The 27,662-nt window shown below is 46.3% G+C and overlaps 2 protein-coding genes across 3 annotated transcripts in view; both read right to left on the bottom strand.

Annotated features, from left to right (window-relative positions):
- The window catches only part of selenbp1 (selenium binding protein 1), a 60,506-nt gene extending 51,091 nt beyond the window's left edge, over nt 1-9,415 (bottom strand). Inside the window, exon 1 of the mRNA XM_083645435.1 lies at nt 9,317-9,415. Coding sequence (XP_083501561.1) covers nt 9,317-9,320 — 4 coding nt within the window. The 5' untranslated portion in view covers nt 9,321-9,415. The remainder of the gene's footprint in view (nt 1-9,316) is intronic.
- A 4,396-nt stretch (nt 9,416-13,811) lies between these two features.
- The window catches only part of pogzb (pogo transposable element derived with ZNF domain b), a 138,454-nt gene continuing 124,603 nt past the window's right edge, over nt 13,812-27,662 (bottom strand). Inside the window, exons 21-22 of one of the 2 annotated variants that reach the window (XM_083645397.1) lie at nt 17,395-17,741; nt 13,812-15,081 (exon numbers count right to left, since the gene is read on the bottom strand). In XM_083645397.1, coding sequence (XP_083501523.1) covers nt 14,408-15,081; nt 17,395-17,741 — 1,021 coding nt within the window. In that variant the 3' untranslated portion in view covers nt 13,812-14,407. The remainder of the gene's footprint in view (nt 15,082-17,394; nt 17,742-27,662) is intronic. The other variant, XM_083645398.1, reaches the window with a different exon arrangement.

Below are 27,662 nucleotides of genomic sequence, written 5' to 3'. Positions count from 1 at the left end.
GCACACAACTACACCACGTCACTACATCAGAAAATATTAGCTAGAGTCAGTGAATGTGCTTGAAATGCTTCATTTCACAAAAGGCTGAATATCTCAGCTTCTAGATGGAAATGCCTGTTTTTGCTGTTTTTGACCTATCTTCTCCGGCTGATAACTAAAGAACGGAAAATGGTATCAATAAACTTTTTTTTGCTGATGATACAATAGAGTCTCCTTGTTCTTTTTGCGTGTTCGGTGTTTACATAGTAATATCACACAATATTCTGTGGGCCTCGAGAAATCACTGAAAACGCTCTGAAACTCGCACTCGTCCATTCTCCAAAAGTGGCTGGCACTCAATGAGTTAACGAGCAGCGAGGACCGGGAGCGCTGACTGTGATCTGTCAAACCCTACTGTAGTTATGCCGCGTTCGATTATAAGTGGGATGTGGCAAGTTGCCAGTTGCTACTAGCAAAAATCAAATAAAACGCCACTATAACTCGGAGTTCCTACCCGCAAACTTGGGAATGATTTCTCAACCCCCAGTAGCTCCCACCGCGTCATTTGACGTCATTTCAAGATGGCCACGCATGTTGTTTATGGTGAGAAACATCGAACTTTTATTATGAAACGCGTCATTTTGCGTCATGTTACTTGCTACTTCCCAGTGCAATCTCGAACGCAAATAGGTCGGATATGACGCGTTGGCCACTTGTCACTTGCCAGCTCCTACCATAAACGAATGCAGCATTAGGCTACTGGCAGTGAGAAAACACTGTCGACGTGCTTTTGTAACTAACGTTAAATGCCGACCGGGTACAGCCATCGGCTCCTCGCAGCAGTAACGTTATGAACATGTAACTGAAGTTGGCCGCAGTGTAGCTTAATTCTGAATGTTGCCAAACTTCATTCATACTGACGTTTTATTTTGAAAATGGTTGCCAACTCGCGCACGGCTATGGCGTAATCGCGTGTGTTGCGTGTGCAGGCACGTCAGAGTTTCTGAAATGTGCCGTCTCAAAGCGATTACATGGAACGATCAGCGGGGGGCGTGTCAAAGAATTCCACTCTGGAGGGTGGTTTCAAAATGGGTCGTTTCCTAAGCCCAAATTCGCCGTCGCCGTCTAAAAGGGAGGCACTAACGATAAAATAATTCCCCGTCACCATAGGAAACCGTCCTCGTGTAAAGGGCCCCTAAGATGAGAGAGCAGTGCGGACCAAGGAATCAACATCGACATCGACAACATCGACATCGTCAGTTCTATTACGTCCTACGTCCTACGTCACTACGTCACTGTGTTTGTGTTTGTCGGAGAGTACTGCTGGCGTCGTGTGTGGCTGCCGCTTCTTCGTCTGACTGTTTGTCTTTTCCCTGTTTTGTAACGTTACTTTATTCTTTTATCGACTTTTGTTTTGCTTTCTCTATACCGTTTTCGTCTCTGTCCGTCTTGTCTCACTGTCTCCCTACCCCCCCTACCTACGCTCCTCTGCTAACCGGCTGTTAGCTCCACCTGGCTAGCCGGCTAGCTAACGTCTGGTGAGCTGCCCTCGGCTCTGTCCCTAATTTCTCCGCTCGTATTTCTCACCCCGACTATTTCCCTCTGCTCATTCGGACTACCATTACCCTTACCTCACTCACTGGACCCTCCGGACACCACTCTCCCTGGCCTCATTCATCACAAACTCATCTGTACCGTGAGTAGCACCGTAACGCTTGCCCGTGCTAACGTTACTTTCACCCCACTTTCCCACCCCTCTGCTGCCATTATGGGTCCCGCATTCAACTTTCTCATGTTCCTATTCACCCTACCCCCTGTTTTACTCCATGCTACTCCCTACCTGTTTTTCCCTCAGCCCAGCTTCCCCCCTCATATCCATTACTCTTCCCATGAACTCCTGCTTCTTAATAACAACTACAGGCTACACCATGATGCACTCATCCCCACTCGCTCTGCTGGCATCCTCCGCCGCCGCCGCTATCTCCACCGCAGCCCCAGACACCCCCGCCATCCTCATTCCTCCACTATCCCCAACATCCATCCGGTCTCCTACATCCATACAATTAGCTCCCACCGTCCCCCCTCCACTGTAACATCCCGCACTGTCAACCTCGACAACCTCCGACCTCTCCTGTTTGCCCCCATTACTCCACCCTCCCATCCAACCACTTTTGCCCTCCTCAACACCCGATCACTCAACAATAAAGCCCCCCTCCTGCATCAACTAGTACTGGACAACTCACTTGATTTTCTCCTCCTCACTGAAACCTGGCAACAACCTGATGACTTCTTCTCCCTCAACCAATCATCCCCCCCTGGCTTTAATTACATTTCTAAACCCCGTCCCTCCCGCCGTGGAGGTGGCCTTGCAGTAATATTCAACCAGAACTTTCGGACTTCAGAACTCATCCTCCCCACTGTCTCCTCATTTGAATCACTTGCCTTCAAAACCTGCTTCTCACTGACTGTTATTCTCATCTACCGGCCCCCCAAACCAAACCCATCTTTTTTATCTGATCTGTCTGAACTTCTCACAATTGCCTCATCCCTCTCCTCCCGTCTACTGCTCCTCGGCGACTTCAACATTCACATCGACTCACCAACCTCCAAGTTTACCTCTGAATTCACCACCTTACTGGACAACTTCAACCTCACCCAGCACGTCACTTTCCCCACCCATGTCAAAGGCCACATCCTCGACCTCGTCTGCTCCCTCAATCAACCAGTCCACAACATCCATCCGTCCCCATTCCCTCTGTCAGACCATAGCATCATCCAGTTCACTGTCCCATCCCCAACCCCACGTCCACAGATCCTCAGGCAAATCACCGGAAAATAAAATCCATTGACCCCCTCCAACTCTCCGATCTGATCTCCAACACTCTCCCCCAGGAACCTCCCCCCACCTCACCTGATGATCTCACCAACAACCTCAACAACACACTATCTGCTTCCCTCAACCTGCTGGCCCCTCTCAAAACAAAAACCGTCTCCTTCACCACCTCTGCACCCTGGTTCACACCTCAACTCCGCACACTCAAACAGACCGGCCACCAATTGGAAAGACTCATCATGAAACTATGGAAACTATGGCAAACTATGGAATAGCCTACCAATGTCAGTCAGAGAGAGTAGCAGCTTTCACACCTTTAAGGGGCTGTTAAAGTCATGGCTCAGATCAAATCAAACCTGCGATCACATTTAAACCTTTTTGTTTTATGTGTTGTTTTTGTATGTCCTTGAAAGTCCTGTGTCCACCTTGGTTAATATCCCTAATGTTCCCTGTTTTTGTTTAATTTGTGTTGTGTTGTTTGTGTTTACCCTATGTGTATGTATGTGTCATTTACATTGCTGTATGTGTATGAATGCCCTACGTATGCACTAATTTTCTTATTTCTTCTTTTAAACTTTTCTGTACTTCACCTGTCGAGGGACTGCGGATGGAAATTAGCTAAGGCTATAATCCGGCACATTTACATGAAAATGTTCATTAATGTTGCACTGTCCCTGAAATAAATAAATAAATAAATAAATAAATAAATGAAAACACCACTCACTGTTCACCTTGAAGCCTACAAACTCCACCTCTCAACCTACAAAGATGCCCTCACTGCCGCCAAGTCTGCCTATTTCTCCTCCATCATCAACGATCCCAGCCGTAATCTCAAAACCCTCTTTTCCACCGTCAACAGCCTCCTCAAGCCCCGCACCGACGCCTTCCCTACCTCCTCATCTGAACAATGCACTGCTTTCCTTTCCTTTCCAAAATCACCACCATCTACCAATCACTGTCCCCTCTGTCCCCCCCAGCTGCCCCTACCCCTGCTTCTCTCCTCTCCATCCCGCTTGCCTTTCCTAGCCTCCCCCCCCACCGCCGTCTTTCCCGGTTCACCCCTGTCACTGCCTCCACCGTCTCCAAACTCATCAGCTCATCCAAACCCACAACCTGCTCCCTTGACCCCCTCCCCACCCCCCTTTTGAAATCATGCCTTCCTGTCATCTGCCCCTACCTCACAAACCTCTTCAACTCCTCACTCTCCCATGGCACTGTCCCCTCTGCTTTCAAAACTGCTGCTGTCACTCCCATCCTGAAGAAACCCGGTCTTGACCCATCCTGCCTCAATCACTACCGGCCTATCTCCAACCTCCCCTTCCTCTCAAAAACCCTGGAACGCATAGTAGCCACCCAACTTCAACACCACCTGCACTCCAATGACTTATTCAAACCCCTCCAATCTGGTTTCCGCCCCCTCCACAGCACTGAAACAGCACTCCTTAAAGTCTTCAACGACCTCCTCACCTCTGCCGACTCCGGATCCCTCACCATCCTCATCCTCCTCGACCTGAGTGCAGCCTTCGATACCGTGAACCATAACATCCTGCTCTCCAGATTGGAAGATCTCGGTATCGAAGGTACTGCACTCAGGTGGATTCACTCCTACCTCTCCAACCGTTCTCAGTTCATTTCCCTACACAACCACTCCTCTGCTCCCTCTATAGTTTCACACGGTGTCCCCCAAGGTTCTGTACTCGGTCCATTTCTGTTCATCACTTACATCCTGCCCCTCGGTCAGATCCTCCGTCACTTAAACCTGGACTTTCACTGTTATGCCGACGACACTCAGATCTACCTCAGCACCACCTCCCCCCACAACCCACCCCTCTCCCACATCAACTCCTGCCTGTCTGCCATTAAATCCTGGATGCAAGAAAACTTTCTACAACTCAACAGTAATAAAACAGAACTTCTCCTCATCGGCTCCAAGTCCACTCTCTCCAAAACCAACAACCCCACCCTCACCATCGATAACACCACTGTTTCCCCTTCCTCCCAGGCACGCAATCTTGGCGTCATCATCGACCCCACCCTTTCCCTTGAACCCCACATCCGTCAAATTGTCAAATCCTCCTTCTACCACCTCCGTAATATTGCCAAAATTCGCCCCTCCCTCTCACACTCCACTGCTGAAACTCTCATTCACGCCTTCATCTCCTCCCGCCTGGACTACTGCAGCTCACTCCTTCACGGCATCAACTCCACCCTCATCAACAGACTCCAACTGGTTCAGAATGCAGCAGCTCGACTCCTCACCCACACCAAATCCTGGCACCACATCACCCCTGTCCTCAAAGAACTCCACTGGCTTCCCATCCCCTACCGCATCAACTACAAAATCCTGGTCATCACCTACAAAGCCCTTCATAAACTGGCCCCCCCTTACCTCACAGACCTCCTCTCCCCCTACCAACCCTCCCGGTCCCTCAGATCCTCCTCAGCCGACCTCCTTTCCACCCCCAAGTACAAACTCCGCAGCTTTGGGGACAGAGCTTTCTCTCGGGCAGCTCCCAGACTCTGGAACGCCCTTCCCCAAGAAATCAGAACATCAGAGTCCCTCACAGTCTTCCACTCCCGCCTCAAAACCCATCTCTTTTCCACCGCCTTGTCTTAGTCCCTCTGCTCCTTCCCCCCATCCTTGCTTGTGTGCTGTCTCTGTCTACTGTCTTGTCCCACCACTATCGCCCCCCCCCCCCCCCACATAGTACTCAAGTGTTTAGTGCAATGGTTCTCAAATGGGGGTCCGCGGACCCCCAGGGGTCCGTGGCACTTTGCCAGGGGGTCCGCGAAAAGTTTTCAAGTAAAACATTTTTTTTTTTTTTTTTTTTTTAAATAAAATGCTACATGTTACTTATTCCTTCTCAAACTACTTCCTACATGGTACTAGTCTATCAAAATATCTTGGCTGTCATTGATTGTGTTGCATAGTGGTTTTCTGTACTGTTGACAAATTGTGATATTGTAAGTCGCTTTGGATAAAACAAAAGTGTCTGCTAAATGACGTAATGTAAATGTAATGTAATAAAAAAAATATATATATATTTTTGCAAAATCTTCATAGTTCAACGAAAATAGTTTATGCTTTAAATCTAAAATGGTTCATGGATTACATTTTAATAACAAATCTATCAAATTAAAAGTCAAGCACGTTACCGTGGAAACAATTAAGCTTAGCCCAAAATCACAAATCAGAATGAGGGGGTCCCCGGTATATTTTCTATCTTGTAAGGGGTCCTTGGCTGAAAAACATTTGAGAACCTCTGGTTTAGTGTAATCTCTGTCGTTATATGTTCACTAACGTCTTCCCCCGCCCCCCCAGTGTTTAGTTTTGTGTAGCCTACTGTAATGCATCTTTGAGCTATGGAAAAGCGCTATATAAGTCCCATCTATTATTATTTATTATTTAGATGGCTGCACCACACTATCAAAAGCAGAGGAGAAATTTTCTGCAGAAAAGTCATTTAACATGTGTGAGCACTTCACACGCTTATCAGTTAAACGATCGGTGTTAAAAGACAGATTAAAAATAACACAAACATGGTCAGTCACAAGCAACTCCTCAGAGCCAAGGCTGTCTATGTTTAAACCAAAAGTAAAAACAAGGTCCAGAGTGTTACCCTTAATGTGCGTCGGGCCTCTGACATGTTGAACAAAATTAAACGATTCAGTAACACTTAAAAAATTAACAGCAAAGCTATTTGTCGTGTCATTTACATGGATGTTAAACTCACCAACCATCAAAATCCGCTCAGAAGGCTAAGAAGTCACTGAATTCTGATAGAAAAGAGCTACTTAGACCAGGAGGGCGATAAATTAAAATGCAATAAAACGGGTTAGAACGCCCAACTTTGGTCATTAAAAGTTCAAAAGAGGAGAAAGAGGTTTCAGCGCTCACCATCCTAGATAGGAAACAGTTTTATGCACCACAGCAAGACCCCCACCTCGGCCCGTGGACCTGGGGGCACAGGTGAAGGAGCAGTTTGGTGGGCATAGTTCGTTCAGAGCGGCATATTCCTCCCTTTTTTGCCAAGTCTCTGTAATGAGCAAGAAGTCTAAGTCTTTGGAGATGAAAAGGTCATTTAAAATGAATGATTTGTTGGTAATGGAGCGGGCATTTACCAGTGCCAACTTGAGGGGCACAGGTTGACTAACGGGCGGCACTGGTGGTGCTGCCCAGGCTACAGAAAACAAATTACTATGAACCACGCCACCATATGCTCTTCTCCTGCTTTCTTTGGCAACAAAACATAATCACAGGCAAAATGGGTTTAGCCCTGGGCTCTCTATTATTCACTGGAATAATCTGATGTCATGCCCCAAGGCAGAAAGCAGGTCAAGGCAATCAGCGATGTTGGTGGACAAAAGCTGAGCACCTAGTTTATTTGGGTGGAGGCCATCTCTTTTTAAAAGGAGTGGTCTCGCCCAAAACAAGTCAAAGTTATTTACAGTCCAGTGGGGGGAGCGTTCAGGAAGGGGAGGAGGTGGGGAGGGAGAGCAGGGGGAGTATGAGAGAGAGTATGTGGAGAGAACACGGAGACGAGGGCTAGCTGACACAACAGTGGCAAATTACAGTAGTAATAATAGCACATTGAACAGTCATATGATAGAGAAATATAGAAAATATAGAAATATAGGATAGAATGGGTGCCCTGCTTTAGAATAGTGGGGGAATAGTGGGGAGGAGAGATCAGGAAAGGGAGGAGGTGGGGAAGGTGCAGGGGAGGGAGAGCAGGGGGAATGTGAGAGAGGAGAGAGCAGGAAAGTGCTTTAGAATAGTGGGGGGGGGGGTTCAGGAAGGGGAGGAGGTGGGGAGTGAGAGCAGGGGGAGTATGAGAGAGTATGTGGAGAGAACAGGGAAAGGAGGGCTAGCTGACACAACAGTAGCAAATTACAGTAGTAATAATAACACATTGAACAATCATATGATAGAGAAATATAGAAAATATGGAAATATAGGATAGAATGGGTGCCATGCTTTAGGGTAGAATGGGTGCCATACTTTAGAATAGTGGCAGAATAGTGGGAGAGGACACATGAATGGATCATGTGTCCGCATTGGTGGCATCGACCGGGAAGAGAGGAAATGTACTTTGCAGATTTTTATGCGTGTACAGTTTTCTTCTTGGGCACAGTGTTGGGCAGTAGCTTGCTACAAGTAGCGAAGCTACAGATGAAGAAGACGTTCAGGTTTTATTGTCTGTTTTTGAATATTGTGCCAGTGAGAGTTTCAGTGTGTTTTATAATATAATAAACAATCAAAATGAGATTTTTTTTTGCCTGCCTATTTGTTTGGTCGAAAGTTGTTCTTTGACATGAAGTTGCTTCAATGCGAGAAAAAAGTAGCTTTGATCTAGCAAGCTGCTTTTGCCATGTTGCTCGTAGCTTAGCTTGCTACATTTCTCTGGGGATAGCTTCAATGTAGTTTAGCTATATTTAATCGAGAGCAACTGATAAGCTTAGCTTACTACATTTTCCAAGTAGCTTGCCCATCACTGCTTGGGCAAGAGGTCAAAATAAATAGTCAAAAGCAAGACAACAATGGAGCCAGTAATAAAGGAAAGGTAAAGTAAAGTCCCAACGATTGTCACACACCTGAGTGTGCGAAATTTGTTCTCCACATTTGACCCATCCCCTGGGGCAGCGGTGAGCAGGTGCTCAGGAATCATATGGTGATCTAACCCCCCAATTCCAACCCTTTGATGCTGAGTGCCAAGCAGGGAGGCAAACAGGTCCCATTTTTATAGTCTTTGGTATGACTCGGCCGGGGATCGAACTCACAACCTCCCAGTCTCAGGGCGGACACTCAAACCACAAGGCCACTGAGCTGGTTGCACAGTTGCCTTGATTACTGCAATGCTCTATAGTGGACTAATGCTCTACTTGTCTCCCAAAGGCAGCTGTTAACTAACGCCGCTGCCAGCCTGTGCTGTGCCAGTTCTTATCTAAGACAAAAACAAGAAGAAAAAAACGATCACATAACTCCTGTATTAGGTTATGTGCTCTGGCTACCCATATCTTTTAGAATAGATTTTAAAATAATACTTGTAGTCTTTTTCATTCTTCAATACAACTATGTTCAAGCTTGTTTATTTAGATAGGTCAAAGAACAGCAGTAGCGAGCACACTCCCTGTGTTTTTATCTGTATGTCTATTTGCTGCAACTCAATTTGCCCTTTGGGACACTAATAAACTTGAACTTGAAAATAAAGTACATCGAGGTGCAGGGCCAAGGTAGAAACGTAAAAGGAAGAAAAGGCCAGCACTCAAGAATGTCCTTTAGGCGTTGAATAGGTACAGCAGCAACAACGTACTGTACGTGTTTCAGCAGGTAGCTTTCATAATCTGTAATTATGTTTATTTAGGTAGCCCTTTATCACAAGCATGTCTCAGAGGGCTTTGCAGAGAAAGTGTCTAGCTAGAAGAAGAAAAAAACATCACTTTTATCTGTTGAATGAACTGTGCTGTATGAATAAAATGAATGATCACATGCAGTGTTCTCACCCATGTTGCAGACTTGGTTTGATTCCTGCAGGCTCTCTGGAGGTTCCTGCGGGTTCTCTGGACGTCAGTGGATCTGTGGGGGTCTGGGAGTCCAGCAGGCTGATAAAGAGGGGGGTGAAGGGGGTGGGGGCACAGCCAATGGGGAGGCGGGGAAACTTTCCTCACACCATCCAACTCTTGTTTTCTTACCAGAGCAAACTGATAGAATCTGCAGCTCATTATATAACAAGGGGAGGGCCTACAGCTTATTCACACAGTGAAGGCCAGTGTGCGTGTGTGTGTGTGTGTGTTGGTCAATATACGGTGAAGTCTGCCTATGACTCAGCAGCAACACTGTTATGTGTAACACTTACATAGCTGCTTCTCAAACTCAGATGGATTTATTATATTGAATCCCCTGCAGGATGACAAATATTAAAATAAATAAAATAACCAATAAAAATACCCTTACAGAAAAAACACGAGGTTCACATGTGAAGAAACATGTGGACATGGAACACATGTGAAACCCATGGGAAGCGTGTGGTTTTGGAACATCTTCACATGTGTTATAACATGTGATAACATGTTTTGCGACATGTTGTAGAGCGGAAAACAACATTTTCACGTGTAATCACATAGGTTTCACATGTAATCACATGGGTTTCACACATTTCACATGTGAAAATGTTCCAAAACCAGGACTTACAGACTGAAAAAAATTACTTCTACTAGTAAATCCTTCCCTTCAGGTAAAGCAGCTGGGCCGGATGGATTCGATGCTGAATTTGCATTCTTGTCCCACTCCTCCTCATGACATCTAGCTCTAAGATGGACCAAGTCTTACCTAAAACACTATATGAAGCTAACATCTCTCTCATTTAAAAAAAAAGGGGAAGGAATAAGTAGACCCGGCCAGCTACAGACCCATAACGCTCCGGAAATTTGACAGAAATGACCGTTACACTGCATACTGACACTAAGACAAATTCCTTGTATGTAATCTTGCATATTGTGGCAATAAAAGTGATTCTGAGTTGTGCGTATGGAGAGACAGGTTCCTGAGGACCAATTCGGTCGGGCGCGACGGGTGACTGGCCCTGCTGATTTTTCATGGACCCCTTGCATGTGATCCCATGCACATCTCTTATAAGCACATAAGCACCTTACGCTGCTGGTAGCACCACGTTGTGGTGTTGGTAGATTGATGATATATGTATGCTTTTTCTTTTTTCTTTTCTTTTCCTGTGTATAAGTCTGTTTTTGTTTTTCATGTTCTGTTTTCATGTTCTGAAAACTGCAAGATAAAAAAATAAAATAAGAATTTCATTTATACTTCAAAATGTACTTTGCAATTCATCGTATTGTATTATTTGTGCTGTATTTTCTAAACCTACCCGGGGACTGCAGATGGAAACTAGAAAATTGCTATAATCTGGTGCAAACGTCAAGGTCAGATCAGTGTGAGGCTGGTCTCAGGTCAGATTACAGCCATAATGTGAGTCAAGGTTCACCTGCTTTATTTCCTGTTCAAAGTTCACCTGCATGTTCCTCCAGCAGCTTAATTATCAGCCTTGACCGTAAAGGTCTGGGCCACACCACCAGCACAGCAGACAGCATTTTCCAGTGGACAGTGTCTACATACAGTTAGTATTGATATGTTTGTTGTTTTAAACTAGATGAGTGTCAGGTTAATCCGGTGTTGTTTTATCAGAATTTGAAATTACCTGCCTTTGAAGCTTAGGCTAAAATCTCTATTTTAAACCCCTCTCTATCATTTTTTTTAATAATTTTTTAAACACTTTACAGAATTGCTGTCATGCAATTGCATGTATGTATTTTCTTCTGGTTTGCTTCCCCTTTATTATTGTGCTTGCTGAAAAGCAAGGCACAATCTTAAATGTAAAATCTTCACCAATCCAAAGCACCCATCATGGGGGGACTGTCCTGCACAACACTGATTTTGAAGTTTTTGAAAAAACCGCACCGTTGCGATATAATCGACTTCCAAAGTTCTGTGGATGGGGCCTATTTCACAAAAGGCGCCATAACTCCGGAACACAACGTCCGATGCTAACCAAACTTGGTACAGGTGTGGACGGATATACTCTGAGCTGAGAGGAAAAAGATTGTGTCATTTCGCCTATAGGGGGCGCTATAGCAGCATTCAGTACGTGTAGCTCACAAGCCATAAGAGCGACTGTTCCCAAATTGGGGCTATATGTTCATAGAGTACTCTTCTACTCTGGCCTAAAAAATTACACAGATCGACCGGACGGTGGCGCTATAAGAGCCATCTTTAGGTTTTGGTCCATAACTTTAGAACTGTAGCTTCAACAATCAAAATTATTTTTTCACAGGTTTCCTTGGCTCGCCCCACGTTTACTCATTGCTCCGATCTAAAAAAAAAATACTCCTATTGACCTGATGGTGGCACTATAACAGCTCTCTTCACGTTTTGGTCCATAACTTTTGAACTGTAGCGTCTACAATCGAAATTCTTCCGCCCCTGGATTCCTTGGCTCCTCCCGCTTCTACTCACATAGGCCCGCCCATAACTACTTAGTCCCCCTAGCTGCATGGGCAGGGACCTCGCAAGGCAGGCGGTGCATGGCGAGGACAGCATTCAGGACAGCTGCTGTCTGCTGGACTGGAGACTCTCAGGTCAGACAGGATGTCTGTGCTGACATCAATAATGTGAATATTGTGGTGGTGACACTTCATTTGAGCATGTCTGTAGAGTCGTTTTATTTGAAATCAGTCAAGTTTTACAAGCATTTATTTTACAAATGAATTTGATTCTGCACATATGCCTTCACAAAACCAACTGTAGTTAGTGTACTTTTGGTCCTATGTAAATATAAATTGTGAGCTTATTCAGCTGTGCATGTGTTATCTATGGACTGCCAATAAAGGTTGATTATCACTGCAATAAAAAATAAATAGAAATCAACGAAATGTGTGTTCTTATACCCACTGTAGCCTATTGATCACATGAGCCAGTCAAATCTATGATCCGATGTGTGTTGTAGTGAGAATTTAAGACAGTTAGCCTGCAGCCTGTAGAGAGCGCTACAGCTGGTGTAAGGTTGAGTTCCCATGTTACATGTCACGCCCAATGGATGTATAGACTTGAGAAAGCCCTCCACTAGGGAGGAGACTAAGCAAGCAAACCCTCTTGGTAAAATCTGCCTCAATTTGTTCTCTGAAATAAATATGCCATGTAACCTTTATAACTTTGTAATTATTGATTTGATAGCTAGTCTCACGACAATTTGGTGCCGAAACCCGGAATATGAAGTATGGATTATGTAATATGTAATATTTGTAAAAGTTAAAAGGTACCTCTAACTAACTCTAACGCTAAAGCTGTGTTCACACCGAGATATTTATTTTTCGCTCTGTCGCTTGATTCAACCCTTTGGAATCGCTCCGTCGCTCTGTTTAAATCGCTCATCAACAGGCACACGAATTGACGGACATGTGGGGGAAATAACGTTACGCAATGTCATGCTGTTTGTCCACTACCAGCCCCCGTCGTTGTTTACAAGCTAAGCCCATCAGCGTGCTCCTAACGCGAGGTCCATACCGGTAGTACAGACTTCACTTCATGTCAGCTGTCAGCCTGTCAATGCGGGTTGTTGCCACACAATAAACCAGCGGTTTGTTCCAAGCCAGTGTGATCCTTGACTCGCTCTCACACGGCAGCCAATCAGCATTGAACAGCGAGCGACTGATGCCAGCGTATTTTCGCTCGAGTTGGGATATTTCATCTCGGGCGACGAGCGTATTTTCTCCCTATCGCTCTGTCTCTGCCGCCCAGCGATTTTTCTCCCGGGCGAATATACGCTCAATCGCTCGTTTGCATTGACTTTGTATGTAAACTTGATGCCAGCGTAAAACGTTAATAGGTCGGTGTGAACGCAGCTTTACTCTTAATGAATGTGCCCCCATTGTAAAGTGTTACCAGATCCGGAGGCTTATAAACCACACATCTGATAATAAGGTGCTTTCTGCTCTATAGTCCGCAAGAGTACAGGTGTATCTGTGATCACATGATATAAAAACTATACTATATACATGCTATAACAGTTTTAATTCTTTGTTATGCCATATTTTCATCAATGTCAGAATAAACAGTATTTCCAAAATGTCAGTGTAGCCAATTTCGAATAAATTCTGTCAAGGAGTTCCTGAGATATCACATTAACGAGCATGAAAATGGCGTTTCTGAGGTCAGAGTGACCTTCAACTTTGACCTTTGAAATCTTATCAGTTCATCCTTGAGTCCAAGTGGACGTTTGAGGCAAATTTGAAGCAATTCTGTCAAAGCGTTCCTGAGAAAACAACCTCAGATGTACAACCAGAAAACAATGCCTCAGGCCCGGCTATCGCCGGCGGAGGCATAAAAAAGGATAATCTAAATTCCATTTTGTTTTGTTTTTTTTAATCTGTAAAAAGAGAAATAAGAGAGAAAAAATTGTCAGGTGATTTTGAAAATATTCTAAGTGTTTATTGTAATACTAATTTCCGCCACAAGACTGCACCACTACCCCATGTTCTAAATAAGGCTAACAGCATTAGTCATATTGAGAACAATTTAGATCAGACTGAAACAGACAGAAAATGGATCTCCAGATTTTTTTCTCACTTGCCTCTCAGGGCTTCCGTAGAGCCCTGATGATGGAGGTGGACTAACTGAGCGTCGAGCCTGAAATCATCACAGCTGACCCGCATTTATTAGTAGTAGTCTCTCAGAGACTCACTGTGAGGCTTTGGCCTCAGCTCTGAAGTCCAACCCTTTCCAAGAGAGCTGGACCTGAGTAACAACCATCTGAGAAGATTCAGGAGTGACGCTGCGGTTTTCTGGACTGGAAAGTCCACACTGTAGACTGGAGACTCTCAGGTCAGACAGCACATTTTATTTCTGTGCTGACATGAATATTATAATGAATATTGTGGCGACATTTAATTTGAGCATGTCCGTATAGTCGTTAACATCGTGAACATCATCCATCTGCAGATTGCCTTCTGAAATCTGTACAGACTGCTTCAGAAGCCCAGTGCACAACAACACAGCCTCTCCCTCTCCTCCATCTCTTTGTCCTCCACTCAGCTCTCGTCCATCTCCTCATTGTCCTCTGCCTCGCCTTCTGTCATCTTCCACTCATCGCCCAGTTCCTCTCCTCTCTCTATTCTGATCTCACGTCTCTCCTTTCTCTCCTTGGTCCCCTCCTCCCTGGTCTCCATCTCCTCCCTGTCCTCCTCCGGCTCCCTGGTCTCCTCTAGCCCTTCTGTCCCCTGCTCCCTATCCTCCTCTGTCTCCTTGCTCTCCTCCTCTGTTTCCATCTCATCCTCTGTTTCCTTGCTCTCCTCTGTCTCCTTGTTATCCTCTGTGTCCTTGTTCTCAGCTGTTTCCTTGCTCTCCTCTGTGTCCTTGCTCTCCTCTGTCTCCTTGTTCTCAGCTGTGTCTTTGCTCTCCTCTGTGTCCTTGCTCTCCTCCTCTCCTTCGTCGTCTGTCTCCTCCTCGTCTTCCAGTTCCAGTACGTCAGGAGGAGCTGGCTGCAGGGCTTCAGGGCCCAGCAGAGCCTCAGTCAGGCAGCTGAGGAGGTGTGCCTGAGCCTCTGCTGGGCCCCGGCTCTCCTCCTCGTCGCCCTCCTCCTCACCATCCCTCGGCCCAGGGAGGAGCCGTGTCAGGTGGAATGAGGTCTTCAGCAGCCGGGGCCTCTGGGCCAGGAGAGCCAGAGCCTCGACCAGCCAGTCCACCAGCAGCCCAGGGACGTCTGCTGGAACAAGGTTATTATCGTTAACGAAAGAACGAAAACCTTTTCGCTAACTGAAATAATAAAAACAAGGTTTTACAAAACAAAAAACACCCAGGTGCTGAATGAAGTAAGTGATGCAGTTCATATCAGGGTTTCCTCTATATGCATTTAGTAGCGGGGCCCACCGCGGCTAAATCCCGGCCTTTCCTTCACAAATCGGACATGCAGGACCCACTTACCCAATTTGATATATTATTAATTCATTAATAATTAATAATAAAGATCACAGTTGCTCGAGTGACATCACTGATGACATCACAACTCCCGTATTATCATCATCTAATGAGTAAGTGGGCTCTGTCTGTCTTTCTGTCTGCGATTTTGGTCCCACATTGTGAGATTGTGATGATTTTGGTCATTAACAGGGCTTAAAATTAACTTTGCAAAGTAGGGGGGAATTCCCCCCTTATGTTCTTCAGATAGGGGGGATTTATAGACTTTGGGGGGATTTCTTCAAGCGATAGCCTACTATAACCGACAAATACCTGCTTCTCCTGTCCAATAAGCGATAATACTGTAATTTCACATTTTTGTATTTAAAAAAGGAAGTAGTTTATGCACACCTGAGTCTAAATTACTATGGCTTTTGTCGTGTTTTTTAACTAAGCTATAGGCTTTTGGTTCTATGAAAGGCTTTATTTTTTTGTATTGAGTGATACACTCTACTAAAACACTAATATCATATTATATCAGAAGTGTTATTCGTTTTGTGTTCACAATAGTGATGTCAGTTTGATTTGGAGCTATGGAATATTAAATCATCCATCTTTGCTCACTACATCTGCCTTTCTTACTATCATTACTGGCAACTAAAACTGTTTGAATTTTGCATTGGGGAGAGTTCTATTGAAGTGACTATAAACCATCTGTGTCGTTTCAATTTTTATTGAAAATGCTTCCACCAGATTTTCACGGCTGCTTTATGAGAAACGGCATTTGAGTGGCGACAACATCGTTGACATCACTGGCACTCGGCATAAGGAGGATTAACGTTATTATTAACGACGTCATTATCGATATCAGATTCTTCATCGTCAATAACGTAACGCTAAACATCACTGACACTGACGTTACTTGGTGTTGACGTTTCAGCTAGAAGTGCCTTGTTGTTCGACTTGTCCCGTTTGTTTTTTCTGAGCGGGTCCCCCTTCTGAGGACGTAGTTTTCCTTTTTAGCCAGCGATATATCATGTTTGCAAGCAGCTGCCTGTATCCACCGAGAAATCAGCAGAGGAGCGTTGATGTTGAGAGAGGACTGAGGGACGCGATATTTTTTTCCCCATGATGGCGAAGGCTAGGCGAAGGCATGACCTGCCCCTCTCTGCCTCTGATTGGCCTAGTGTCAAACGTTCATCCAATCACATTTGCTTGGCTATCCTGCATCTCTTTCTACAGTCTGTGCTCAATGGATCAGACAGAGAGCCGTTTCGCTTGCTAAGCACCGTTCCGCACAAACATAGATCGGTCTGCGCAAACCATTTTACTTACTCCACCTTTATAAATTGAAAATATTCGGGAATTTGGGGAAATGTGCGGGACCCCCGCAATCCCGCGCCGAATTTTAAGCCCTGCATTAGTCTGGGCACCTTTCATCCCGCTTTTTGTCATGGGGCGTAAACCACGGAACCAGAATGAACACCGGAAGGCAGTGCGCCAAAATACGTCTTTGTTGCCGTTAGCTTGACGTCTCTTGCCTCGATTAATTGTCTGATGCAAAGCTTCTGTATTGGCTTAAAAGATGTGAGATTGTGAATCCGCAATGTTTCTAAAATAACTTCTTCAAAAACTTCGTTCGGTACGTCCATCTTTTGTTTTGTTGTTTGCCGTTCTGATACTTGGATCAAATTGTCAAGTTAACGTGAAAGTTGACGAGCTAGAAACGCTGCCCATCCGGTCTAGGGCGGGCTCTAGGCCGGAACCAGGTAGGGTGACAAAATCAATTGTGAGCGGAAGCCAGGCTCTTTCTCGCCGAGTCGCCGAGAAGAGCCTGGTGACGCGAGGTTAGCCCTGCATTAATGATGTCACAATGTCTATGACATCATCAGTGATGTCACTTGAGCACTTGATGATGTCATCAGTGATGGTCACTTGAGCAATTGTGATGTCACGGATCCCCAGATGATGCCATGCGTGCACAGCATTGTGCAGAGATTTCCTCTCCTTGATAATGTCACGGATGATGCCACAAATTAAAACTAAACTAAGAAATTGAAAACAAAAAGAAAACAAAAGAAAAAAGATAAATTAAAAATGCTCAACTATATACTATAATTACCTTGTTCTGGGCTCTCCTTGTCCCAGTCTGCGGTGGTGAACTTGTCCCAGCGGGCGAGCAGGAAGTGCTGGAGCACGGGCTTCAGACAGACGTCGAGGGGCTGGAGGCGGAGTGAGCAGGCGGCAGGGATGAGCGCGGGGAGCGTCCCTGACGCACTGAGGGCGGAGATGAACGGGTCGGCCATGTGCTCGTGGTGCCGATCCAGAACCAGCAAACTTTTCCCCGGCCGGCCTGACACATGAGGCAGCCAGACACGCTTCATCCACAGCTCTAACTCCTCCTCCGCCGACCAGCCCTCCGCCGAGGCCTCCAGCACGACCAGGTGTGGTGGGAGCCTCTCACTAGAGCTGCAAAGATTAGATAGATAGATATATAGACAGTACTTTATCGCCGAAGGGAAATTCCAGCTTCCAGCAGCAATATACATATAAATGACAAAGAATACCACATAACTAGTAGTCTTATAAACATGCACAAACCTTTTAGACCAGGGAGCAGCCCCCCAAACACCACCCATATCCCCCTTAATCCCTCCCACCCCTCGAATCCCAATTCTCTAGCTGATGATGATACCGTATCACTGAGTATCACCAGCACAGGGGTTCTCAACCTTTTTTGGCTTGTGACCCAATTTTGACGTCACAAAAATCTAGGGACCCTAGACATTCAGATTCCGGTACACCATCGATAATATCATCAGTCACATCATCAGTGATGTCACATGTAACAGTATGCTTCTTTTCCCGCTCAGAATTCTGACTTTAATCTCAAAATTCTGACTTTATTCTCGGAATCCTGATTTAAAGTTATAATCTCAAACATTTTCATCTAAAAATAATAATGCAAGCAGCCTTGAACGGGCCCTCGCACTTTGCGCACCTTGCTGGACGGCGACATAGCTCTGAATTTTCATGCGTTTTGGACACTGCACGAAGGAGTGACGTGTTACTTCCTGTGGCCACTATGTGGCGCTAGAGAAACCCCAATAATTATGTCATATTGCTGTATATCACGTGTAGAGTAGACTATGTAACTATCATGTAAATCGGATGATGTTTGTCACATAAGGCTGTTTTCATGTTGCTAGTAGGTGGCGCTATCATTATAACTGAATATTGGCCTGTATATGACTCCAGGCTGACATGCTCATCAAACGTGAAGTTTGGTGAAGATGCGACCATGTACAGCCGAGTTAATAACCACTTTTTGTGTTGCCAGTAGGGGGTGCTCTGGCATGGATATTGAAATGTAGATGTCTTCAGGCTGGGACTCTTATCAAACAGATGAAGTTTGGCGCAGATTGGGCAATCTACATTGGAGTTACAGCAACTTCCTTTGTCACAGCAAAACATCAAAGTTTGCCACCTGGTCACGCCCACACCGTTCAATGAACACTCATAATCTTCTAATATAATATATTCTGTATGTCTGTCCTTCACGTATCTCGAGAACCGTTTGTTGCATCGACTTCAAACTTGCGGAGAGTGCGCTTAGGGGGACCTGACTGAATGCAGTGTGTGGGGGGGAGCGCCCAAGGGGTGGTGAATGGGGGGAACGGGCACTGCACTAGTCTACACCAGAGGTTCTCAAATGTTTTTCAGCCAAGGACGCCTTACATGATAGAAAATATACCGGGGACCCCCTCATTCAGATTTGTGATTTTGGGCTAAGCTTAATTGTTTCCACGGTAACATGCTTGACTTTTAAATTGATAGGTTTGTTAGATTGGAATGTAATCCATGAACCACTTTAGATTTAAAGCATAAAATATTTTCGTTAAACTATGAAGCTTTTGCAGACAAAAAAGTTGTCATTTTTATGTCTCTGTCCTTCGCGTATCTCGAGAACCGTAGGTCAGATCGACTTCAAACTTTGGGAGTGAGTTAAGGGGGACCTGACGGAGTGCAGTGCCCTATTTCCATGCAATCGGGCATAGCGCCACCTACTAACAAAAAATGCGGTTTATCTCAAGAACCGTTAGTCCGATGGACTTCAATTTTGGGGAGTGCGTTGATGGGAACTCGACACAGTGTAGTGCCGAATTTCGTGCAATTCGGCACCTACTGGCAACACAAAAAGTTGTTTATCTTGAGAATTGTTCGTCCGATCGACTTCAAACTCAGGGAGTATGCTTAGGGGGACCAAATGGAGTGCAGGGAGCTGAATTCCTTGCAATTCGGCATAGCGCCACCTACTGGCAACACAAAGAGCAGTTTATCTGGAGAACCGTTCATCCGATTGACTTCAAACTTGGGGAGTCGACGTAGTGCAGTGCTGAATTTCTTGCAATTTGACATAGCGCCACCTATTGGCAACACAAAAAGCAGTTTATCTCAAGAAACATTTGTCCGATTAGAGCTGGAGTGCGGTGCCGCATTTCATGCAATTTGGACTTATGCATAGTCATACTGCCACCTACTCGCAGCAAAAAGCGATTTATCTCGAGAACCATTCGTCCGATCGACTTCAAACTTGGCGGGTGCATTGCTGGGAACCCGAGAAATTCCAGTGGTAAACTTTGTGCAATTCAACCAATAAGATCACAGCTTTCACGTATCTCCAGGACTGTCCGTCCGATCGGCTTCTGTATGTCTGTCCTTCACGTATCTCGAGAACCGTTTCTTGGATCTACTTCAAACTTGGGGAGTGCATTTAGGGGGACCTGACGGAGTGCAGTGTGGGGGCGGGGAGCGCCCATGGGGTGGTGCATGGGGGGAACGGGCACTATACTAGTTATATACAGAGATGGGAATAGTACCCACATTCTGTACTTAAGTACAGTTACTTGTGTAAAAAACGACTCTGGTAAAAGTAGAAGTACCGATTCAACTATTTACTGCGGTAAAGGTAAAAAAGTACAGGCTATGAAATGTACTCGAAGAGTAAAAGTAAAAAGTATTTTTAACGGATGTTTCTGTGCAAAGCTAACTGAACCTCACGTCATATTAATAATATAATTTGAAGACTATTGAACTTAAAATATCCCCTACAAACATGTTTTTATACAGCTTAAAACTCTACTTTGATTAATAATGTGTGCTGTGGTTTTTCCACAAAAACAGTCAAATTATCCCATTAAAATTACATCTATTCCTCCCTCATTAATATTTCCAGGATATATGAATATGCAAATACTTAATCACAAAAGTTTAACTGTTGGATACAAGGTGTCTCCTACTTTATTGAAGCCTCTGGAGCACAAGACAAAATGTAACTATCCTTTGTGTCCTTTGTGCAAGAACTATACCTTGTGCTTGTCCTGTGTGTGTTTTTCTTTTCGCTCCCCTCATGTTAGAAAGTCGGCTATTCACTTAACGATCCTCTAGCAAAGGTAATTATTTAATAATTAAATAATAAAAATGCCTGCAAGTTCAGCCGCTGCCTTTCGGAGATGAACTGCTAAATGACAACATAGTTTAAAACAACAGTCCGCGCATAATGAATTGAGTGGAGTCAGCTCGAGCAGAGCTTAGCTGACCGGGCTCTGTGTATCGGTTCAGTGGGTGCGAGTATGACTACTGGTCTGGAGTCAGCTGAGCTGAGCTGAGCTGGATACATGCTTTCAAGCGTCGCAATCACAACACAGCCCCGCGAAATGACTCATTTCACTATCAGAATCTGATCGATTTGGTCCAATAACATTTAGAACTCTCGTCAAGTCAGTACACAGGCCAGCCGGCAGGAAAGTCTCGCGGGACTTGACGAGAGTTGGTGAAACTCACCCCGAATGAGGAAATGAGATCCCTGTAAAGACTACTGCTGGAAATAGCCCGGGGGTGAATAGCACTCAGTCTGATGTTTCTTTAGGGATCATATGATGACGATATGGGTAGAACACGGGAATAAAACTGTCTATTTAGATGGAGGAACAGCACGCTGCCATGTGGCCCCGACGGAGCGCATTCAAGGACTGGCTTGGACACTATTTAGATCACAACAATGCCTACGACGCTCCAAATCGCACCGGAGAACACTGGGTGAGTCGTCAGATAATAATTAATGTGAGGAGAGGGCTCCAGGTTAAAAAAAAACAAAATTCTCCTTTAACTCATTCATGGCCAAAGACGTCTTTGACGTGTTATCAGGAATAGCCCAGAGGGCCAATGACATGTTTGACGTGTTTTTGTTTTTATTAGTACAGCGCGTAGTTCAAAGACTTCCCCAGCCTGTGACATGTTATCAGGTCCCTAGCCTCAAAGACAAAGCCGACAACACGTTATCAAACACATACCGCAGCTGTTGTTTTGAAATGGAAGAGGAAGAGAAAATGGAGAAACGCTGCCTGTTGCATAGAGGAGAAACGCCATTGAAACACCCCTCGGCGCGCTGCGCTGGTCGCCTCTGCTGCAGGGCGAACCTGGATTGAGTTGTTCGGGTAGTCAAACCAACATGATCGATCCGGTTCCAGCGCCTGGTCCCAAAGCCAAGCCGACCCCGTTCCTGTGTCGCAGCATTCGTCCCAGCCCGAACGAGAGGAGGAAAACGATGCAGAGGCAGAGGAGGCTAGACGCTGATCTCAGACCAGTTTGGTGTTTCCCTCCTATGCTAATTTGCGGGGCGATCAGTAGTGTTCCCTGGGAAGAGGTGCGATCCAGCAGCAGCTGTGGACAGAACTCTCTCTGTGTGTGTGTGTGTGTGTGTGTGTGTGTGTGTGTCTGTGTGTCTGTCTGTCTGTCTGTCTGTCTGTCTGTGTGTCTGTCTGCACACTCACTCACACTGAGTAAACTGTATTGTTGAATGTAAAAAAAGCACTTCATGTATATATATATATATATATATTTTTTTTTTTTTTGTCATTTGTGTCATAACGAATAATATTTACATGTCTGATGTCAATACAGTTCAAAATAAAAGAATTGAGAGCTAGTTCTGCCTGAGATTGTGTCTTTTACAAAAATGGCCTTTTCTCCTGTTTGTCTTCTCAGAGAGACCTTTTTGGTGAAAACAGGGTGTATATAAATGGCTATAAGTAGAGTACAGAACATGCTAAAAGCTCACTTTTTTTTCCCTGGTGAACCCAGAGACGTACATCTTCATTTTGAGGTATTGCAAATCACGTTGGTGCTAATAGATAATTTACTGTGGGTCTTGAAAGATGACCAACAATTATGAAAATCTTTGGCCTGTGCTAAATATTGGCAGTCCTAAACTGGCCATGAATGAGTTAAAGTCGAACTGAACCTGTTCGTCACGTGCATAATGAGTCAGTTTCAGACTGAAAACATAGTTTGTCTAAGATGACAGGTTGAGAGGCGGGTCATAGTATCATGTCAATGATTTTATTTGACAATTCTGGGGACTGGATTGGGCTTTGGCCAATCCTGGCGTGTTCCGCCTCCAAATCGAGTGGGATTCAGTGTGTTGTGGCGCTCCCCTCGGGAAGAGCTTTTTGACGGGAGGCTGAGTGGAGCTCAGCGACCCGCAGGCAGCCAGTTGCCTTCGTGTTGCCGAGCGAAGAGTGCAGCACGTCGGCCTGGAATCTCCGAAGTGCGACCCCTGACAACCAAGCTCTCGGATGCGCGCCATTATCGCTGCTATAACGATACGATATCCCTGGAATGCGCGTTTTATGTTATATGTTTGACTGAGACCTGGCTTTCAGCCGACACTACGGATCAGGCCATCGCTATCCCAGGCTTCAGTATACACAGAGCGGATAGAGACCAGGAGCGCTCCGGGAAAGCGAGAGGCGGCGGCGTCTGTCTGATAAACAATAACTGGTGCACGAATACCACTAACATCGAAACGCACTGCACAGCGGACCTGGAATACGTTATGCTCCAATGTGTACCGCATTATAGTCCCCGTGAATTCACGTCAGTCACTCTTGCTGCAGTATATATTCCCCCCCAGGCCAGCGCGATAAACGCAGCCAAAGAACTCCACCGCGCGATCAGCGCACAGGAGCTGAAACAACCAGAAACAGCAATGATCCTGGCAGGCGACTTCAATAGAGTCAACCTGAGGAAGCGCATGCCTTCACTCCATCAGCACATCAACTTCCACACAAGGGGAGAACGCACACTAGACCAGTGTTACACGAACATCAAACACTGCTACAAGGCGACCCCCCGCCCCCCCTTTGGCAGATCGGACCACGCCTCCATCCTGCTCGTTCCCAGGTATCAACAACAGCTCAAGCGACACCCCCCGGCCTTCCGAACCACCCACTGCTGGTCAGACCAATCAGAGGACATTCTGAGAGACTGCTTCGACCAAACAGCATGGGAAGAGTTCAAGGCTGCAGGAGACCTGGACGAGTATGCAGACACAGTAACAGGCTTCATTCAAAAATGCACAGAGGACATAATCCCCCCCAAAATAATCAAAATAATGCCAAACCAGAAGCCCTGGATCAATAGTGACGTCCGGGCAGCCCTCCACGCCAGGACCACCGCCTTCAACTCCGGAACACCAGAGGAATACAAACAGACAAGATATGCCCTCCGAAGCACTTTAAAAAGAGCACGGAGAGAATATGGCAGGCAGCTGGAAGCAAAACTGGACTCCAACAACCCCAAACACCTGTGGAGAGGACTCCACGCTGCCACTGACTTCAAAGGGGCAAAACAGCAAAACAACAACGAGTCACCCACCCTGCCAGACGAACTCAACGCGTTCTACGCCAGGTGCCACCTCTCTCCCCACACCACCCCTCCCCTCCTCCCCCCCTGCCACCTCCTCTCCTCCCCCCCTGCCACCTCTCTCCCCCCACCACCCCTCCTCTCCTCCCCCCCCACCACCACCACTCCCCCCCTCCGCCCCCCCACCAACCCTCCTCCTCTCCCCCCCCCCACTGCCCTCCTCTCCCCCCCACCTCCCCTCCCCCCCCCACCCCTCAGCACCCCCTCCCATCCCCACCTAACCACCAACCCCCCCCCCCCACAGACCCAGACCGCCCTCTCACCATCACTGAGGAGGAGGTGCGCCGGTCGTTCCTGCGTATCAACCCTCGCAAGGCGGCCGGCCCGGGTCCTCAAGGCCTGCGCCCACCAGCTGGCAGGCGTATACACAGACATTTTCAACCAGTCTCTCTCCCTCCGACGAGTTCCCTCCTGCTTCAAAGCAGCGACAATCATCCCCATTCCCAAGCAGCAGAAAGTGACCAGCCTCAACGACTGGCGCCCAATAGCCCTCACACCAATAGCCAGCAAGTGCTTTGAAAAGCTGGTCATATCAAAGATCCGCCCCACACTCCCCCCGGACCACGACCCGCTACAATTCGCATACCGCCCCAACAGGAGCACAGCGGATGCAGTAGCACACGTGCTCCACACCGCCCTGTCCCACCTGGAGGGGAAGGACACCTACGTAAGAATGCTGTTCGTGGACTACAGCTCAGCATTCAACACCATAGTACCCTCCAGGCTGGTATGCAAGCTCAAGGACCTGGGACTTAACACAGCAATGTGCGACTGGATCCTGGATTTCCTGACAGACCACCGCCAGGTGGTGAGGGTGGGCAACCTCACCTCCTCCCCACTGACCATCAGCATAGGAGCGCCCCAGGGGTGCGTCTCCAGCCCCTTCTGGTACGACCTCTACACCCACGACTGCGTGGCGACTCAAACCTCTAACACCATCGTGAAGTTTGCAGACGACACAGCAGTCGTGGGGCTGATCTCGGGGAGCGACGAGACGGCCTACAGAGAGGAGGTGGGGGCCCTGGAACAATGGTGCCAGGACAACCACCTCTCTCTGAACGTCTCCAAGACCAAGGAGATCATTGTAGACTACAGGAGGGGGGGGGGGCACACACCCCCCAATCACCATCAACGGCACAGTGGTGGAAAGGGTGGACAGCTTCAAGTACCTGGGAGTCAATATCCACCAGGACCTGACTTGGGCCGGCCACACCGCCACTGTCGTCAAAAAGGCTCAACAGCGAATACACGGACTCAAGCGCCTGAAGAAATTTGGGCTAAGGAAAGAAATCCTCAGGGACTTCTACAGAGGCACCATTGAAAGCCTGCTGACTGGCGGCTTCACCACCTGGTACGGGAACTGTACCACCATGGACCGCAGGGCGCTACGGAGAGTGAGACGCGCGGCACAGCACGTAACAGAATGTGAGTTGCCAGATCTGCATGAACTGTATAAACAGCGGTGCCTCAGGAGGTCCCTGAAGATCATCAAAGACACAAACCATCCCCACAACAGCCTGTTCTCCCTGCTACCCTCAGGGAGAAGATACAGGGTTCCGAAAGCACGCACAAATCGCTTGAGGAACAGTTTATTCCCGCAGGCCACAAGACTCCTTAACATACACAAATAGTGTAGTAGCCGCACTGTACCGTACTGTAGCTGCTACCATTACGTATGTCTAACGTTTAATTGTATGTTTAATAAGGAATATGCTATTTGCACCTGTATGTCAAATACGCCGAATTTAAAATGCCGAGTTTAATTGTATGTTTAATAACTTACTTACTTACTTACTTAATCCTCTTCGTGCTCGATAGCACATAAGGTCTTTACCAACGAACGCCAATGCTGCCTGTCTGCTGCCCAATGCTGCACTTGGCCCCAGGTCCATCCCAGTTGTTTCATTTCCTTTTCCACAGATCTTCTCCATGTCTCTTTGGGTCGGCCTCGTTTTCTTTTTCCAGGTGGTGTCCATCTCATGGCCACCCTTGGGATAGCACTTGGGTCCATTCTGCAAACATGTCCGATCCATATCCACCTTCTGTTTTTGATCACATTTGACAGTGGGGTCGTGCCCGTTCTCCTGTAAAGGTCTGCATTTGAGATTGTCCTAGGCCAAAATATCCTCAGTATCCTCCTAAGGCTTCTTGTCTGGAATACATCTAGCTTGTGACAGATGGTCTTTGTCACTTTCCATGATTCTGCACCATACAGGAGAACCCCAAGGACGTTGCTCTTAAATATCCTCAACTTTGTCTTTGTGCTTATCTTGGATGCCTTCCATATGTTTCTTAGTGCTGCAAAAGCTCCCCTTGCCTTAGAGATCCTGCCCTGGACATCTGCCCCTGAATCTCCATCTGTTGTTATCTTACTACCCAGGTAGGTGAATTCCTGTACCTCCTCCACGTTCTTGCTATTGATGGTGAGTGGCTGGTTGGATTTTGGGTTTACCTTCATGAATTTAGTCTTGTCGGTGTTGATGTTAAGACCGATCTGTTTGCCATATGTTGCTAGATCTTCTGTTTTGCTTTGTATGTCCTGGTGGCGATGGGCTAACAAAGCAATGTCATCTGCAAAATCAATGTCCTCGAGAGTTTCTGTGAATGTCCACGATATTCCTCTTTTGTTGTTTCCTGTTGTTTCTTTCATGAGCCAGTCTATGCAAAGTGAGAAAAGTAGTGGGGAAAGCAAGCAGCCTTGCTTGACTCCTGTTTTAATGATGAATTCTTCAGTGAGATTGGATCCACAGATAACTTTGGCCCCAAAGTCTCTGTATAGCATCTTGATTATAGAGATGATCTTGTTGGGAATTCCATAATGGCTTAGAATTCTCCACAATACTGTTCGGTTGATGCTGTCAAATGCTTTAGCAAAGTCAATGAAATTGGCATAGATGGTTGTACTCCATTCATTGCTCTGTTCAATTATCTGTCGCAGTGTGAATATATGCTCTGCACAGGATCTTCCCTTTCTAAACCCTGCCTGTTCTTTTCGAAGGTGGTGGTCAATTTGATCATTTAGTCTGTTTAGTATAATTCGACTGAGGACTTTACTGGTGACTGGTAACAACATGATTCCTCTCCAATTGTTGCAGTTTGACAGATCGCCCTTCTTTGGTAGTTTGACGATGAGGCCCGTTTTCCAGGATTGTGGTGTTAATTCTGTAGTCCAGATGTCCCTGAGAATTTCTGTGAGGGCTGTTGGTGTTTGATGTTCCTCTGCTTTCAGCATTTCCGCGTGGACTCGATCTATTCCTGGGGCCTTCCCATTCTTCAATGCCTTTATAGCTCTCTTTACCTCCTCTATGTTTGGTGGCTCCGTTTCTATGTCTAAAAGGTCTACTGCTGATGTGATGTTTGCCTCTGTTTCTGGGTCATCTCTGTTTAGTACCCTCTGAAAGTGTTCTTTCCAGCACCGTAGTTGGTCTTCCTCTTTTGTCATTGTTTTTCCGTTTGGATCTTTTATTGGAACGTCAGTTGACTGAAATCCATTCGTCAAAGACTTTGTTAGCTTGTAGAGTGTGCCCATGTCCTGTTTTGAGGCAGCTTCTTCTGCTTCCTCTGCAATCTGCTCAATATATGCCTTCTTATCTGCTCTGGCACTCTTCTTTACTTCTTTGTCTA

Source organism: Poromitra crassiceps (assembly GCF_964638095.1).
Source record: "Poromitra crassiceps genome assembly, chromosome: 1".
Taxonomy (NCBI): domain Eukaryota; kingdom Metazoa; phylum Chordata; class Actinopteri; order Beryciformes; family Melamphaidae; genus Poromitra; species Poromitra crassiceps.
The sequence above is the reverse complement of the archived record's forward strand: the minus strand, read 5'-3'. Positions and strand labels throughout refer to the sequence as shown.